This window comes from Abrus precatorius, unplaced genomic scaffold, assembly GCF_003935025.1.
Source record: "Abrus precatorius isolate BTA unplaced genomic scaffold, Abrus_2018 Scaffold7, whole genome shotgun sequence".
In the NCBI taxonomy this organism is placed as follows: domain Eukaryota; kingdom Viridiplantae; phylum Streptophyta; class Magnoliopsida; order Fabales; family Fabaceae; genus Abrus; species Abrus precatorius.
In genome coordinates this window covers 9704185-9722808 of record NW_020874417.1, presented here as the reverse complement: position 1 = coordinate 9722808, position 18624 = coordinate 9704185, and the positions used below count along the sequence as shown (strand labels likewise).

The 18624-nt window shown below is 32.2% G+C and overlaps 1 protein-coding gene across 2 annotated transcripts; it reads right to left on the bottom strand.

Annotated features, from left to right (window-relative positions):
• Nucleotides 1-153: 153 nt before the first annotated feature.
• On the bottom strand, nucleotides 154-17041 carry LOC113872879. Of its 2 annotated transcripts, none has more exons than XM_027510752.1 (7): nucleotides 16957-17041; nucleotides 13176-13243; nucleotides 9320-9425; nucleotides 2255-2434; nucleotides 975-1463; nucleotides 692-766; nucleotides 154-413 (listed from the first exon to the last, which is right to left on the bottom strand). In XM_027510752.1, exons 2-7 carry the CDS (start codon nucleotides 13221-13223, stop codon nucleotides 409-411), a joined length of 903 nt encoding a protein of 300 aa, XP_027366553.1. In that variant the 5' UTR covers nucleotides 13224-13243; nucleotides 16957-17041; the 3' UTR covers nucleotides 154-408. The 2 variants fall into 2 exon arrangements, with proteins under 2 accessions (XP_027366553.1, XP_027366552.1); XM_027510751.1 differs by lacking the exon at nucleotides 16957-17041 and adding an exon at nucleotides 16858-16900.
• Nucleotides 17042-18624: the final 1583 nt, after the last annotated feature.

Sequence of the window (18624 nt, the reverse complement as noted above, 5' to 3'; positions counted from 1 at the left end):
AAATTACAGTTTTCCCGCAAAGGCACTTACAGTTATGTTAACAAATATTGTCATTTCTCAGCCCGATGTAGTGTAAAAAAAAGTAAATATCTAAATTTTTTTCTTTCAATTTGACAAAATTAATACTTTGGTCTATAAGAGATTTTGCTCTCTGAATTTTCCTATTTCTCCTATACTAATACCAGTAATATCCATTAAATTCACTCAATGAAAAGCAAAGTACTAAAACGAACAAATGAAGAATAAACCAAAATAATAAAGGATCCATTATTTGTAAAGACCATGCAAACGCTTCCAAATCTTTTCCCATCAAAATGAAGTTAGTGACTCCTATACACCCATACACATTGGAATTTCAAAATCTGTCAAACTTGTATTTACAAGCGCACTTCTTTTTAAGTATGCTCTTCAACCTGCAGGCAAGAAAAACACTTATTATTAGGTGTAACACACAAACCTTACCTACGTAGCAGAGGTTGAAATTTTTCCTTATAGCAGCTAGCTATATTATTTATTCCAGTTTCAAAAATAAAAATTGATTATCCGTTATACTCTCCTAAAATTGTCATAAATCCCGCCTTATGACACAATACAGCCTTTCTTTGTCCAAGATAATATTAGTATCAGCATAGCACCGCTGAGGAATAATGGATGGACTTTCTTAAGAGGTGAGGGGGTAGTGGTTTCTTACCTTGTTCTCCTCTTTCAAGGAAGTTCTCATTAGGGGTAGCCAGGTAGGGACACCTTGGATAGCTCTCAATTATGTCTGACAAAAATGGAAACCAATGTATTAATGCTAATATACTTCCCTAGTTTCATTGTGTACAATATTGAAACTGGAAACAATCAACATGAAGCATGGCTTGACCAACATTTTACTCATTACCATCAGGAAACACAAACACACTCACGAGACCAGAAATAAGAAAGCATACAGAAGAGTCACCCACGTGACAAAAGAGAGAGGAGCATACCAGAACTCTGAGAAAAATCAGCAGTCAGATCTGAGAGGCTGAGATTTCTAGAAATCTGACCCAAAACTCCAAATGAAGGAATGTCTGGGTCCAGGAGTGCCCCATTCATAGAATGAGAGTTCGAGTCTACACTAGTGAATGACGTAACTGATGCATCACCAATAGTTGGGCATGCCTCCAGGACTGTGCCATCGGGAGCAAAAATGTAAGGAGAACTACCTGAATATCCAGGTTCTGATTTGATCATTCCCCCATTAATTCCTGGCACCAAACCCATGCTAGAGCTTTGAGTTGAAAGCATGCTTTGAGGGCTGTCAATCCTATTTCTATGAGTTGACATCTCAACCACAGCATGCATATTAGTGTGGAGTGATGATGCACCATTATTAAACACATTATGTAGACTGGAATCAACAGTACATTGAATATTTTCTGGCTTCATAGCTGCTCTGCCTTGCTCAGCAGCGTAGCAAGACAGGTTCTGGGCTACTGTTATGTAAAGTGACAAGTGTTGTAAAATTACTAAAAATAATAATTCAAGTCAGATATGAAAACAGGCATATTATAACAAAATACGCAACTGCATTCTACTCGTCTGTTTGTCTATTCAATTAATCTCTACCTTATCATTATACGTTATCTCTATCAGGTATATTACAAGCTGTATTTTGAGAATGACAACTTTTACCCACATATATAAAACAAAAATTATGAGTCTCCAGGTTCCCAAAAAATTCATATTCTTCTCTTGGAAATTTTGTACTCCTATCAAAATCAACCCATTTTTGCAGCTCAAAGAGAACATGCAAAAAGAAAATCCATAGATTTACTTACAGCAGCAGCAAAGGGTAGGTAAAAGGAAACTTCACAAATTTCAGAGTTAACACAAAAGCATTTAAGTGCAATTTCAATTAATCCCATAGTAATTCAATTTTGGCGGTTGCACCTAGACCTAGACAGCTAAAATTTTGCGAGATGAGATACCAAGAAACCAATTTTTGACAACAAAACTGAATGAAATTACTCAGTTTGAGACAAATAAGCTCAAGTGCATAAAAAGTGTAATTTGAGCTTCCTCCTATTTCTCCACTTTTGGTACAATTCATAAATGGTAAAACCTGAATAACTGTATTCAATCCAACCAGGATACTTTGCAATGAGTAGGGGGACGATAAATTATTCATGAAATGAAAAAGAACTTCAAAAAGAATGGAAAATAGAAATTAAAAAGGTTTACCAAAAGGGATGGAATGAAATCCGTGCAAATAATATGAACTTACACGCGGGAATATGTGAACCATTAGAGTTAGGCAGTGATGCAACTGAAGTTGAGTGTAGCTGACTTAGTTCAGCATGTTCCTTCAGCAACCTGTTGAACTCTGTTATTTGCTCCTTTAATAACAACCTTAAATAATAAGCCTTGAAGAATTCTTGATTTTCTTCTTCGAGCTTTTGCCAAACTGAAACATCACAGAAATGGAAAATAAATCATGGCTAACACAGTGACTATTGACACAGACTCCAATACCCAATTCCCAGCACTATAGAGAAATTTCAACAGCAGTTAAAGATAAAAACCAGATCTTACTCCTGATAACAATATATCCCTAACGGAAGTTCAAATAACACAGCTTTTTAGTTTGACATGAATTAGAAAGCACCAAAAAACACTTTGCCTTTTACAATAATGTCAGTGGTAAAAGTACAGTACCCAGGCATGAGATTTCTAATTCCAGCAGCAGCTACCAAGCATGACAGAGTTACATATTGCAAAGCAACCAAGCTTCATCTTCTTAAAAAATAAGTTACTTATCTTTCTTGTAAGGGAAGTTTACATAATTAATAACAAACTAAAAAAGTAGAAAGAGAAAAAAAGCTGAAAATTTAAAAGACAAGGACAGGAGAGTGAGAACATGTAAATATGACAGAAATTTTATAGGGTGAAAGTTAAAAGGATTCTAAGTTTTTATTCCAGGCATGCAATTTTGAAACTATTGATCTAATTACATAAAGCAAACAAGACATGACTAATATTTGCATTTATAGTCATTAAATTTCAATATATTTTCCATTTCAATAAATAACCGTACATAAGGAGTTTAATGAGTTAAACTACTTGTTTCAATCTGTTAAACTACTTGTTTCAATCTGTTAAATAACCAATTCTGTTCCTATGACATGATAAGATTACATGTTTCCATCTTCAAATCCACCAGCAATTTATAGAGGCTTCCCACAGCAATCTATGGACAAGGCACCATGCAAACAAATACTTAATTCTTGTATGCACAACAAAAAAATCCATGTACAGATACGTAAAGTGAAAATGAAATAGACTGTTTAAATGCCACAGTTGGTCCCTTTTTTAGTACAAAACCTCTTCTTTTTTTTTCTGTTCACAGCATTGGTCCTCTCACTTACCCAGAAAAAGAAATGGCAGTTTAAGTCAGTTGGCTGTAAGCCTCCTGAACCACTAATCATAAAAAATGTCAACTTGTCCCAGCCTGATTTGAACTTAGATCCTCTGTTTTGGAAGATGGCGCTAGACCACCAGTTCCCCTGTCTTCACTGATTAGTGTATATATTAAATAACCTTCTAATTTCAAATATATCCTATAATAATACATATTAAATATGTATTTATTGTAAAATAATATTAAGTATATTTAAATTAGGCTTTCTACTAATTAAGAAGTTATAACAATTTAAAGAGTATACTTACCCTCTATTAATTTATCAACACTCCATGATCATAAGTGAAACGCACTGTTTAAAAAAAGAAGAAAGGATGTTTGACAAAAAATGTATACTTTTTTTCTTTCTTTCAGCGCCCCTGCCCCATCAAATTCCTTTTCCTTTCCACGCAAAAGTAATGCTAACAACACTCTAAAACACTATACAATTTGTTAAAATTTATTAAAAACTAAAAGAGCATGAGACTATTTCAATTTAGAAACGAGAAAGAGTTTAGACACACATGATTTTTGTAAAATGTGTTACAAAGAGTGTGGTAGAGAGTGTTTTGCTAACATTACTCTTCGATGCACTTGCTTTTGCATCATTTGGTCTCTCAATGCTGTTCTTGTCATTTTCTCTCATTCTTTTACGTGAGCATTTATTTTCTTACTCTAACTCATCATTTTGTGATTCTGAAAAAACATTTGTAATCCATTTTTTTTTTTTGACATAAATAGCTTTAGGTGAATTTTTGGAATGGGGGACAGTGCTCTAAAGAGACAGGAGTGTCACTCGTTACAAAATAAAATTTTATTTGAGTTCCTAAAATATGATTAGGACTCCAATAGATGAAAATATTAATTCTTGACAAATTCTCATTTTTAGAGAATTTGTATTTTATAATTCTTAGTATAAATTTAAAGATTTTATTATTAAATTTAATTTTGAATCTTTATTAAAATATTTTTGGTATTCAAATTTGTTGGCTTGAACTTTTCTCACAGTTTGAGAGTAGTCCTAAGGAGTGACTTAATTGGTTCTTCACTGTTTGTGAGGGGATAATAATTATAATGGCATATTTTTATAAGTATTACTCTAATTATTTATCACGTGCTCTTGCCTAAAAATTATTTGCTTGAGCAAACAAGTCTTAAATTTACTTTTTAATCATATGAGTTTATTATGATATATATTTTGGTCAATTATTTGAATTTATTTGTAAAATGTGAGAAAAGTAATTATTTGTTTTATTGGACAATATTTAATTATAAGATATATGTATTGAGACTTTTATTATTGATAATAAATTTAAATTATGTACGATAACTACATAATTTTTTTTAGGAGAAACTATGTTATAGAAACTTGTAACTATTAGAGAAAATAATGGTCCAAATGCACCAGGTGCACCTAATTATACTCTAAGAGAAGGAAGTTATCCGTTAGATGAAGCTGTCAATGCAAAGAAAAGATTATTAACCAAGTGAAGTAGTGAAGTTACTCCCATTGAGATGAATTTTGACATGATGTACACAAGAAAGCTATCTATTAAATGAAGTTACCTCTAAGGGAGAGATCATGCTTAAGAGGAGAGGGTTATCAACAACGTAAAATTGTCTTAGACTTCAATTTTTTCATGAGTGACCCATATAATATTATATATATATAATTCTTTAATATTTTTCGTGTACTTCATATAGTAATTATGATTGAAAGAATATTTATATTTAACAATGTAAGTTTGTAAACTTTTAATTTGTGATCAAACCCTTTTGTTAAAAGACAGTTAGAATGAATTTTTTTAGATGTGTGTTATAAGTAAACTTTATAATTGTTTTGCTTTTTTATTCATTATGAATTATGATTATTATGCTCTTATTGAGTAAATTTGACTCACCTTCTATTAATCTGTTACTTTCAAATCGTAAAATTGCAGAGTTACAAGCTATGGAAACATCATATCATCCTTGTAAACATCATAACATCCTTGTAGAATATTCATTGGTAAGCCCTTATTTTTTGGTGGCCTTTATTTTATTTTATTTGCTTTTATTATATTTTGGACTTTCCTTAAAGAGTTGAGTATTATATTGGTTATGTAATAGATTAATATTAATATTATAAGAATCTTAAATTTCATTGGTTGTGATTGTATTATAGATTGATTTTGATAGGTTAGCATATTTAAGGATGATGAAAACACAAAGAAAATCCTACCAAAATTTTAGCAAATTTGTTATATTGTTAGAAAAAGTTTATTATTTCATATGTTTACTTCTAAATAGGCTTGTCAGATTAAGACATGTTTCTAGGTAACTAAATTTATGCGCTGATCATGGACCCAATTCCGAGTTGGGACAATAAGCTTATTAACCAAATTATTAATATGCATAGAATGAAGTCCTAGTTTTAAAATATTAAATTCATGTCTATAAAATTAATGATAATGATAAGGGAAAAAACAAAAATTAAAATAAAAACTCCAGTTTAACCAATGGTTGGACCATGGCCACTTGTGAGTAGTTTGATATCATGCAAGAGTAAAAAGTCAAAATATGATAGCATGGTCTTCTACAAAGGCATAATATCATGCTAAGGCTCCTCAGACTACTTGTGAACTAGTGGGTAAGACAGATGTTAAGTGAGATTGGATTTAATAGCCTATTCCATATGGGTCGTCGGTTTAAAAACAAAAAATGAAAACAGAAAAACTTTTCTCAAACCTAATGGGCCCAAAATGACTGAATTTTAATTTTTTCGAGGCAAAAAGAAAAAAAAAATATTACAAGAGAGGAAAGAAAAAACAACCAGAGGGAAGACAAGTTATCCTCCAAAACAGAAAGAGAAATGTTTCATAGTATGAAGACAAGGAGTACAAATCCCTTATGAAATACCCAAGTCAAGATTTTATTGGATACTTATAAAACTTAACAAGCTGAAGATTTGGTAGAAATCAAGCAGAGTGCATTAATACAGTTTCTCGTTGATGATTGTGTTCAATCAATTCATATTATTGATAATTTCTCAAACAGAAAAAAACAGAGGGCCAAAGCAGTACAAAGCTGCAAAATCTTGCAGCATGTTAGAAATTCAAGTTTCAAAAAAGCAACCATCGCAGCATCACAGTGTTGCCAACGTAACAACAATGCTACTAATACAACCCAAACTAAGAGACCCACAATGAAGCACAAGTATAAGAAAAGGAAGTATAGGAGAACAGCTGCCTAGCTGGCAATGCTGTGTGGCATGTCACACGTGAGACCATTAGAGAGGTTGATTATTGTGAGGGATGCGTGAATGGGGGGAAGGGGGGAGATAAGCTGGAATTGGGACTGGAATTGGGACAGGAATGGGCCTTGGGAAAGCACACCACTCTCAAATTGCTCATTTCCTTTCTTTTGTATTTCCATATTTTTGTCCTGTAAACACTGCTTTAGTTTTCTATGATTTTAGACAGGAAATATACAAAATAATACATCATAGATTCTTTGGGTTTTGTTCATGTGTTGAATTTATCAATTTGCATTAGAGACCTTGATCCAGGAGCTTGTATGGTCAATCATGCAAGTTGCAATGGAATCAAGAATCGAAAATGTTGAACGAAGCTTACAAACCCCAGTAGTCGAGTTGAGGAAATCAAGCAATGGTTGCTAGAGCACCAACAATGTACACAAGGCCATTCTCACCAAAGAAGTAGGACGAAGGTCTCTGATAATGGGAGCTGTGGAAATCAATCCAATGAGGCCAGATCTTGATCCTAACATCAGAGGGAGGATTCCCCTCTGTTGTTTCCGCTCTGTTGTTTGACTTAGGGGGAAGGAAGCTAGAGATTCTTATATTCAATGGGGACAACGCCTATGGTGAAATGTTCAGGGTTGAACTCTACTTCAAGCTGAACTATATATCAAAAGAGGAGAAACTTTAGTGTTGGTTGCATTGGTGGATTGAACTTTAAACTAGTACAATTGATGGGAAGAGAAGACCCTAATTTGAAGTTGGGAGTTTCAAAGCAGTGGTGACCAGACACTTTCATCTCAGGTGGCTTCAAAATCCATCCGGGCTCTTACTAAGCATTAAGCAGACTGGAACAATAATAGAGCACCAAGAGCAGTTTGAAATTGTGTTAGCGCCGTTGAAGAGAGCTGACCATGTGTTACTTAACGAGAGCTTCTTTAATGGGCAGGAGGAGGAACTGAAGCCAGAGCTCAAATTTTACAAGAAATATCTTTTTGAGCTGATAGATCATGCTGTGCTACTAGAAGAAAAGAATGTAGCATTATGAAAAGGGGGACTACTGGAGGATGATACGATGAGATTGAAGGACAAGGGAGATGGATCCGAGAGCAAGGGGAGAATAAACTACAGTAAATGGATTGCACCTAAAACCGAATTAGGGTACGTAATAAGCTAAGGGTAACCACTTGCAGAAATTCAAGTAGAGAATAAACTGCCGGAAGGGTGTTTGTTGTCCCAAGCTGAATTACAGGAAAGAAGTACACAACAGCCTCCGCTTAACATGTGGGCAGAAGTGAGGACAGGACCATATGTATAATTACCAACAGTTACTGATGGAAGGTCAACAAGGAGAGGAGGAAGATGAAGTGCTACCAAAAACACAGAAATTTAGTTTGAAATGGATAACAAAACCTTGCAAGCCACTAGCAACTTTATTTTCAAGTATTTGCCGATTGATTTGCAACTACAGGTGTATGAAAGTATGAAACCCTTCAATATGTAGTGGAAATGGAGAATGGATAGTAGAATATGTAAAGGAGGGAAGCTTGATGCATAGGGAATTCAGGTAGAGCAGGATTTTATTTTTTTTCCTCTTTAATTTGGTGGGAATGGAGTGGTTGGCAAGCTTGGATGAAACTGAGGCAAACTTCAAGAACCTAACCCTCAAGTGGAGAAAAGGAGAACATAAGCAAGGGTTGAAGGGCAATTCTTTCTTGTGTAAAGAACAGACTTCTTGGAGAGCCATGATCAAGGCCTTGCATGATGAAGGAGAAGGTTATTACATCACCTATCAGTATTTGGGAGAGGTGACAGATCTGTAGTGGATTAATACGAATCCAAATGTGTCACACAAGCAATTGAAGGGGTGCTAGCCAAGTTTGAGGATGGATTCCAAGAGACAAAGGGAATTACCACCAAGAAGGAGCAAGATCATGCTATTTTATTGGAGGAGGAGAACCAAATACCCAATATCCAACCCTACAAGTACCCTTAGTACCAAAAGAATGAAATTGAGAAAATTGAATGAAATGTTACAAGTAGGAATTATAAAGCCGATCACTAACCCATTTAGCAGCCCTATGATCCTTTTTAAAAAGATAAATGGGGATTCGAGGTTTTGTGAGGACTATCCGGCACTCAACAAACTTACTAATCCAGGCAAATTTTCAGTACTAGTGATTGCTGAACTAGTGGATGAACTAGCAGCTGTAGTTGTTTTCAATAACTTGACTAAAAGTCAGGTTATCATCAATTCCGGACGAAGGAGAACATATCCAAGACTACTTTTAGAATACATGAGGGCTATTATGAATTTTTAGTGATGCCATTTGGCGTCACAAATGCACCTTCAATGTTCCAAGCCCTCATGAATAAGGTGTTTAGACCTTTCTTGAGGAAATTTGCATTGGTATCCTTCGATGACATCCCTATTTAAAGATGAAATGAAATGAGAAACAATTAGAAGCAGTGTTGCAGGTGTTGTCAGAGCATGGTTCTTTGCTAACAGGAAGAAATTTTATTTTGGGCAGAAGCAGGTGGAGTACTTAGGTTGGGTCACATCATTTCAAGAGAAGGGGTGGCTTCTGATCCTGGCAATATCCAAGATATGTATGTATGTATGTATGTATGCATGCTAATGAAAAAGTTACTACCAAGTTCGGTAAAACCAGGCTCAATTTTTGCTTGAGCTAGTAGTGTTTCAACAACTTCTTTTGGGCTCATGTATAGTTGTAGACATCGTTCTATGAGATTTTGCACCTGCAATGATATAAACAAAATCATGGTTAGTGTATGATGAATGCAACAGTGGAGGCAATAGTGAAGAAATTTCACGAAGAGACAGAGTGAAAATTATAAGGTTTAAATATAGTTTTGATCTTTGAAAACATCTTTTGGTTTTAGTCCTTGTAAATTTTTATTCATTTTTAGTCCCTACATCTTTGTTATAGTCCCTCACCAAGGATTAAAAAGCATATGATTTTTGTAACTTTTAGGGACTAAAAGTGAATAAAATTTTTATAAGGACTAAAAAATCATAATTTTAGGGACTTGTTTATTTAAGTCAAATTAAAACGAGTTTGATAGAAAACTCAGTAGTAATATCTACGACAAAGTTATAGACTACAATCAAAGTACATAGCAGCAGTCCTTAAACACAAAAACCAAGCCAATCTTAATAATCACCTAACCTGAAAGTCAAATAATCCTAATTGAAAAAGAAATTATCAGTCAATAGAAATCTTAAATTGCATAAAACCCCAAATAACAAGATACTAATTAGTACCTAACTAAAATAAATTACGAAATATCAATCAAGAAATATACGACATTATTCAAATGAAACATTATTTTGGTCCTTGAAAGATAGACTGTCAGTCAAGTTAGTCCTAAAACATGAATACTGTCAAATACGCCCTGCAAAACTAGTTTGTCGTCAAAATGATCCCCATGTTAAATCCTGTCACTAAATGCTGATGGAAATGAAACTTTATTTATGTACTCCACGAAAGACTACTCTTTTATGATATCCCATTTTCCCTATTCCTTACTCCAACAAATAATTTAATTTACAGATTAAACAGCTGATACATAAATAACAAAAATTTCAGCAATCAGTGGCTAGAGATCAAAATTAAAGGTGCCTTATCATTTTGTAGAAATGACTACATGACTAGCTTCCTGAATTGTCCTAGCATTCTTTATCTTTTTCTTTTTTTTTTTAGCTTGGTGTAAATGAGTATTTTTCATCCACTTATGTCATAAGTACAAAAAGGAATGGATTTAACATATCATTCAAAAACTACATATCTAACTTTTAGAGAGGGGAGAGAAAAAGGAATGGATATAACATATCTTTGAGCTTAATGAAATAGAAAGGAGTAGAAATATTTCCTTAAAATGTTACATATTTTCAAAGAGACAGGGTGGTTCAGTGCATAAGGCTCCCGTCAATTGGACTTTGAGGAGAGTAGTTGTATGTGGTCTTACCCCCAACAAGCAGAGGTGCTGTAACCTTATTAAAGAACATCAATTAAAAAGAAGGAAAAGGTCCTACTTGATTTAGAAAGTAACTTTAATGAACTCCCAACATTTACACTTCAATAATATCACTACAACCTCTAGAAATGATCTACAAACAAATCCAGTCCATCTGTATGCAATAACATGTGTCCTTGTTCCCCTTTCTGCAGCCTACTTTATCCACATCACACATGATGACATTCATCTATGATAGAACTGGTAAAACAGAGAGAAAAGGAATAAAAAGATATGCTGAATAGCAAGACAAAGAAATGGTATTATTCAGCAAGTTCACTCCCAATGACAGACTGAAAGGATACAAGTTTGATTTCTCCCAAAAGACTCCTTTCTCTTAGCTAATCCTTCCCTACATATTCACCACAACAACAACTAATTTTCTGTTGTTACTAACTAACTTTGACCATTACTAACTAAACCTCTCATTTTCAACATCCATTACTCTTGAAGTCCTACATCCGCTATAGATATCATATAACTAAATTAAAGTTTATTAAGACTAAAGCAATCCTCACCTTACAAGTTAGTTTTTGGGGTTGAGTTAGGCTTAAAGCCCAAATTCAAATGTTAAATCAGGGGTACACCCTCCCCTCCAATGTACTATTCAACCTAAAACAACATCCAAGCCTTATTCCACTACATGAAGTTGGCTTCATGGAACGCACGACACCATTAAACTTGATCAGAAACCAAATTTTCAAAAAATTAGTTAATCAAAAAGTCTCTTTTAATAACTTCATCTAAGGTTCATTTGGTCTCCCTCAACCCTTTTTATCCAACAAAAATTTTGCAATTCACTCTCTTTACTGGTGCCTCCAAAGGTCTTATCTTTACGTGACTAAATTACCTTCGACAATTTTCAGTCATCTTTTCAACTCTAAGTGCTACTTCAATATTAAAAAAAATTAGCAGGAAAAAGGAAGGAATTCACTTGTTGATGAATAGCACAGCTACTTAACAATGATCTAACAAAAGAAGGAAAATAGTAGCAAACAGCCAGAAAGCAGGGTCTTTCTGACATGGATAAATCAAGGTAATGATAAAATTTCAAAAAGTAATTGTTGCCTTTCACTAGCAAACAGAAAAAGAGACTTCCCATTCAAGGGTTTATGAACCTAATTTGTCCATTTTACTTGTCTTCATCCCTAGCATTATGAATCATTATATATCTGTTCTACATTGTTAAGGTCCCTACTCCTTGCTGGAGTAAGAATTCAGGCAATGATTTCCTATTCTTCTTTTCCTTGTTAGATTAAAAATTTATGATAAAAAGAACTCCCAAGTGAAGCAAGGAAGCACAATCCTGAGTGAAGAAAATGATGTAAAAATAAGATTTACTATATTATAGAATTGGGTTTTATCAGGCTGCATTACAACAATAACAATTACTTTTGAATGAGAATTGAGGGTTACCACTTTGAGAGAACTTGAAAACTTGTGTGCCTCTCAGGGTTTTTGGAAAAAACCATTACTTGAATCTTATCAAAGGTTCCTTACACTTTTGTGGCTATTTTATACCAAGCTTATCATTCTCTATTCTTCACAGAATTGAGTTTGCAACACTTTTTTTCTTTTTCATTTTTCTGGTTTTCTTGTTTATTTGCATTTGAAATCTATATTTGTTCAGTTTTATCTTTCCATAGAATTAATGGGATCTTTTCTTTAGTTAGTTCATTTTAGGTCATGAAACAAAACTGTGTCATAACAGAAGTGTATTTCGCTCTACAAAATTTGAATTTCGTCGATGCAAAATCAAGATGAAAGAAGACGATTTGCTACACAAATTTGGATCAAGAAATACAAAAAAAAAAAGATTCATAAAATGTGAGTTATGAACATGAGATAAAACTAAACAAAAATGAGATTTCAAATGCAAATAAACAAGAAAACCAAAAGAAAAAGAAAAGGAAGCACCACAAACTCAATTCTAAAAAGAACGGAGAATGATAAGTTCGGTGAAAAATTGCCACAAAAGTATGAGAACCCTTAATAAATAATGGTTCTTTCCAAGAACCTTAAGAATCAAACAAGTTATCTCAAAGAGGTAACCCTAAAGACAAACAACCAGGCTGCATTACGTGTTGCAATTAAAGAAATGAGAATGAATCTCAAAATGGCATGTCACATTAAAGCTAATTAATATTTGTTTTTGTAGACAACAAGAAATACTATTTTGAATAAAAAATGAAGAAATGTAAACAGAATCCATCATATGCAATGTATCAAACTTTCATAATCGCAAAAGAGGTTTGTGCTAGTCAAGCTAAGCATCTTATGTTCAAGTAAAGACTAGCATTAGCACATTTGATATTCATGAGTCACACCAAGCCTCACAAAGAAACTACTTTTTTGCAAATAAATAATACATCCAATCATTTATTGCATCTATAGAATCAAATAAACTAAGAAATGAAAGCAGAAATACAATATTGGAATGTGTGAAAGAAAGTGAAGGTGAAGATCGTATACCGTCTGGATATCTTCACGAGAAACCCGCCTCACGGATCCACTTGACATGTCCAAAGCTCCCAAATGCACTGAACATAATAAACACAAAGAATAGACAGAAACAGTCAACAGGTTTAGTTGCAATGCATAAAATCTTAAATTAACAAAACAGATTGGAGCTTAATTTTAATGCCTGCCCCTGCCCCCCATGCAAAAAACAAAAAAATAAGAAACTCCAAACATTCAAGTATTAACATTTAGATTCTCCAAGAATCTTGCATCAATCTACTTTCTCTATCATGAAAGTCACATCAAGACCATCTTTTTGTGTATGGAGCTCAAGACTAAGTGTCTAAATTTATGATTTATCTCATAAGTTGTTTTCAGCTTATTTCAATAAGCTTCTTCATATAATTTATTAAAATAAGTTGTTTTCAGCTTTTCTCAAATATATTTTATCGTTAAATTTGACATAAGTTGTCATTTTGAAAAGAGCTTATTGAATAAGTGCTTAAATAAGCAATTATCCAAAAGCACTGTAAATCTAAAACTACTCTGTGGTAGGATTTTGGTTTTCTCCAAATATGTATCTAATTATAATAAAATTTTTAAACCATTTTAATATAGAAAAGCATTTTGTATTTTTATATTAAAAAATTAAAAGAACAAACACACACACCCTTTCTTTAAAGTCTAATTCTTTGAAGCAGCTTGTATTTTAAAAAAATGAATTTTTTGTTCATTATAGAAAAATTTTGAAGGCATATATCTAAGGACTTTCCAATTGGAATAGGTTTACATCAAGGTCTTGCTTTGAGTCCTTACTAGTTTAATCTCGTCTTAAATGTGCTTATAAATGACATACAAAAGATTATAATATTGGTTGAAGATTCGAAAGAAGAAGTCAATGTTAAACTATGTTATAAAGGAAGACCTTAAAATCTAAAGGTTTTCGCTTGAGTTAAAAAAGATAAAGTATATGCATTACAAGTTTAGCAAAAAACAAAATGAAGATCATGCATTAAAAGTTAAAATTGAAGATGATATTATAACACAAGTGTTCAATTTGAGGTACTTGGAATCAATTATACAAAATGATGAAAAAATTAATGAAGATGTTAGTCACAAAATATAAGTTGGGTGATTAAAATAGAGAAAAGCACTAGGAGTCATTTGTGAACATAAAGTACCTATCAAATTAAAAGGTAAGTTTTACTGCAATGTAATACGACCAGCTATCTTATATGGTAGTGAATGTTGAACCTTAAAGAAACAACACGAGAAAAAAGTAGGAGTGGCAAAAATGAAAATGCTAAAGTGGATCAGTGACACACAAGTAAGGACAGGATACAAAATGATAATAATGAAAGAATATTGGAATAGCACCTATAGTGAAAAATATTACTTAAAATTGTCTAAAGTAGTTCAATCATGTGCAAAGAAGACCTTTAACAATGTTAATAAGAACAGTGAATTGCATAACTCTTAGTTTAGTCAAAAAAGGTCGAGGGAGACTTAAAAGAAACTTAAACAAAGTTATTAAAAAAGACCTTTTAATTAACTAAATTTCTGAAATTTTAGTTTTTGACTGAGTTTAATGACGTCATGTGATCCATGTAACTAACCTCACTTAGTGAGATAAGATTTGATTATTGTTGTTTGTTATTGTAAAGAAAAAATAATAATGAAGAAAAGAAAATCCCACACCTTATCTAAAGAAGAGTAGAAAAATTCCAAAGATCAAGCAATTATTAGTTTCAACTTTCAACACAAATTCAACTGTACCATTACAATGTCACTGCTCTCCCACTTATACAAAATCAATACAATTACACATAAACCCAGTAATTAGCTAGATCACAGTAGTTAATCACACACTTCAATAGCATCACTACATGACATACAGATATAGTGACCTTTGACCACTACTGGTGTTCCATGCATCACCGCTTTTTGCCACCCACATCCCAGCCATTTGCGGAGTTCTTCAGGACATTGTGGCAACTATACTGTACAGGGCAAAAACTTAGTTCTGCACATCCTTTTGATTCCTCCCACCCAGTTTTAAGGGATATTTTGTGATTTCTGTCTTTCAAATATTTAGAAGCATTTCAGAATTAGAAACCCTTCTCCCTTCAAAGAAACACAGCCCTATCATTGTTTTGGTTGTAAAACAACTATCTCAAAAGTTTAAGCTGTGTTGTGAAAGTGAAATCACATGACTATGTTTTATCTATAATTATCGTATAAACTAAAGTTATCAGATGAACATACATGAATGATTTTATATATAACAATTCTCAACTTGCAGCACAGAAACCCTTCAAAATTCTGGCAGCACACTTGTTTTCACGCCCAACCTGGCAGTTTCCTGGCAGCCAAAAGGTTTTCCAAGCCAAACCCACTAGTTTGCCCACTCAGTTTTGTATTGCGCACTATGTCCCATTCATGCATACGTTCTCTCAGGCCAGCTATTTTTCAACAGCTTGGTGAACTTTAGGCCAAGTCCATCCTATTCCAACCCTCACCAATGTTTCCAGCTGTAGTTCTAGCTTCTACAAGTGTTTTAAATCGCTGTTTTGTCACTACCTTACAGCCATGTCATCTGGATAGAGTCAGTCAATTCCATGGAGCATCTTAGCTTCAGCATCTTCCATTTCACTAGCAAAACCCACTGACTCATTTCTGATATTTTGAAATTTATACGGGTATTAAATTTTGAATTTTATCCCGTATCTTCAATACAGGTGCCGCTCTGCGATGCACTGTTTAGGGTCAACAGCTTCCCATCGGAATAAAGGATTAAAAACTAAGAACAAGATACCAACCTTTACCTAATGAATTATGAACCCTTCTACTAAATATCTTATCCCTGCTTCAATTCTTATGAATATCCTCTCACTCAAAAATAACCATTATCCGCAAAGTTGTCAAAGTGCCTCAACAGGAGCTGCCAAACCATATCACTAGTGTTGTAACGCTTCCTCCCATTTTCCACCAATGCTTTAATGCTGATAGATGAAACATCCCATGAAATTATTTCAATTTCTATCAAGGGATCGGTCAGCTAAATGCTTCCTAATCCAGTTGACATATATATATATATATATACACACACAGAGAGACACATTCGCTTACAACTTCTCACAGCATTATTCTGGCCAAGAAGGATATATCATGTCAGCAACTTTAACTGCTTGATTGGCAATGCCTTTAAGCTTTTCTACCACGCTTTAAGCTATCTAACACAAGTGTCTTAGTAAATTTGAAAATCTACACTGAAATTTTGCTGCATCATAATTCTTAAAAGAGAAAAAGTCACCGTCACCTAGTGTGCCAGTACTTTTGCTGATTTTGATAGAGTTTCTAGAGACTGGGTGTTAAGATATATGAAGGGACTTAATTACTAGGAAAAACCAAACCATATAAGCAGACTTCAATACGGCTTTCAACCCAAAACTTAAGGCATTAAGTCATTATCACTTGTATATTGTTAAACTTCCGTGTTTCTACTTAGAGTGAAACTTTTTCACTCACACTACTCAACACTGCTAGCTATGAAATGACGCGGTAGCCACGATATTACTCTTTCTCAGCCAAGTAAATACAAAATCTAAAACATGATAAATATTTTTTGTTATTCATTAAATTAATTCAAAGGCTCCCAATACCCATAACCAAAGAGCATAAAGAAGAATTTCACCTTGGCTTTAGAGTTGGGACGGCCTGCAAAGTCATACAAAAAATAGACGAAAAATAAGAATAAAATAAAATAAAAGTTAGGGATTTTCACGAACGGAACCTTCTGTCGGAGACAGACAACTGATCTGCTAGGCGCTCTCTGGATGATGATCTGCTCTTAGCAATTATTATTATTATCATTATTTGATTATTTATTGTCATTGCTTGTTGTTTTGTTTCGTGTAAGGCATGCGAGACAAGTGATTCTTGGTGCACTAAAAGATGACACGTGTAAAGAGAGGGATCCACGTGCGAATCGAGTGAGTGGATTTACGCTTCCATCGGATTCCTGAGAAAACAAAAGATATAATGTGAATTTGGTATTTATTATTTTAAAATTTTATTAAATAGCTTGAAATTAATAAATTTTAATTTCTAACAAATGAAAATTTCATTTATTTTAATTTTTATAATTTTGAAAATATAATAAAATAATTTATAATCTAAATATAATATCATTTTAATTTTTAATACATGAAATTATCATTAATTTTAATTTTTAACTTATATAATTATTAAGTATTTTATTCTTTTATTATTATTTAGATATTAATTGTTTTAACAGATATATTGACTTAATACAGTAAGTGTTAATTAATCATATTTTAAAGTTTATTTTTCTTTTACTAATTTAGTTTATAAATAATTTTTATATTTAAAATTTTATAGAAACTAAATTAATAAATTAAATATTAAGTATAATATTTATAAGATACTTAATGTGTTAAATCATTTTATTCGTTAAAATAATTAACGTTTAAATAACGATAAAAATAAATAATTGATAATGAAATACGTTGAGGACTAAAATAATAATTATATGAGTTGAAGATTGTTTACATTATATATTATTTTAATAAATTCTTAAAGTTATAAATATTAAAATAATTAATAATTATATATTTTAGAGATTAAAATATTTTACTTAATTTAAGAGATTATTTAGATGAATTTTGAAAATAATAAAAACCAAATTGATAGTTACTTGAAAATAAACTAAACTAAAAATAAATTTATTAACCTCAATATTTTAGGATTCAATTTAAGTTCATGAAAATAATACCTTTTACATTTTTATAATAATAAATCATTTTTAATAAAAATATATTAAATTTTTATTGTTTATTTTTACTTTTAAATTTGAGATTAATGTTTTTCAAAAAAAATATCATTTAAATTAAAAAAACAAAGAAAAAATAAAAGAAGGTAAAATGATAATCGTAATCATAATAAATAATATTTAAGATCTAACAATATATTTAAATGATAAAATTATTACATGAATTTTGTAGAATGATAATAGGAAAAAACAAGTTTAGAATTCATTAATTTTTTTATGAAGGAGAAAACACTGGATTATGCTTTCAAAAAAAAGTATATAAAATTTTTTATGATAAAAAAAATTAGCAAAGCTTAATTTGGTTCTTAGAAAAATAATTTAAAGTTGTTGGGAATAGAATAAATTGCTAAGTAAAAAAGCAAAAAAAAAAAAAAAAGACAAGAAAAACTAGTAAGAAAGTATTAATAGAAAAAATATGAAAAAAAAAGGGAGATATTTGCAAGTGAAAGATGACATAATAAAGGTCAAGTAAAGTACTTGAGATTAAGGAAGAAATAATGAAGTGTTCATCTAGATAACAAGCACTTAAGAGGCTAGCGTTGCATGAATAGTGCACTTGTGGAGACTAAGAAGGTTCTCAAAACAAGATATATTTGGCAAAGAAAATTT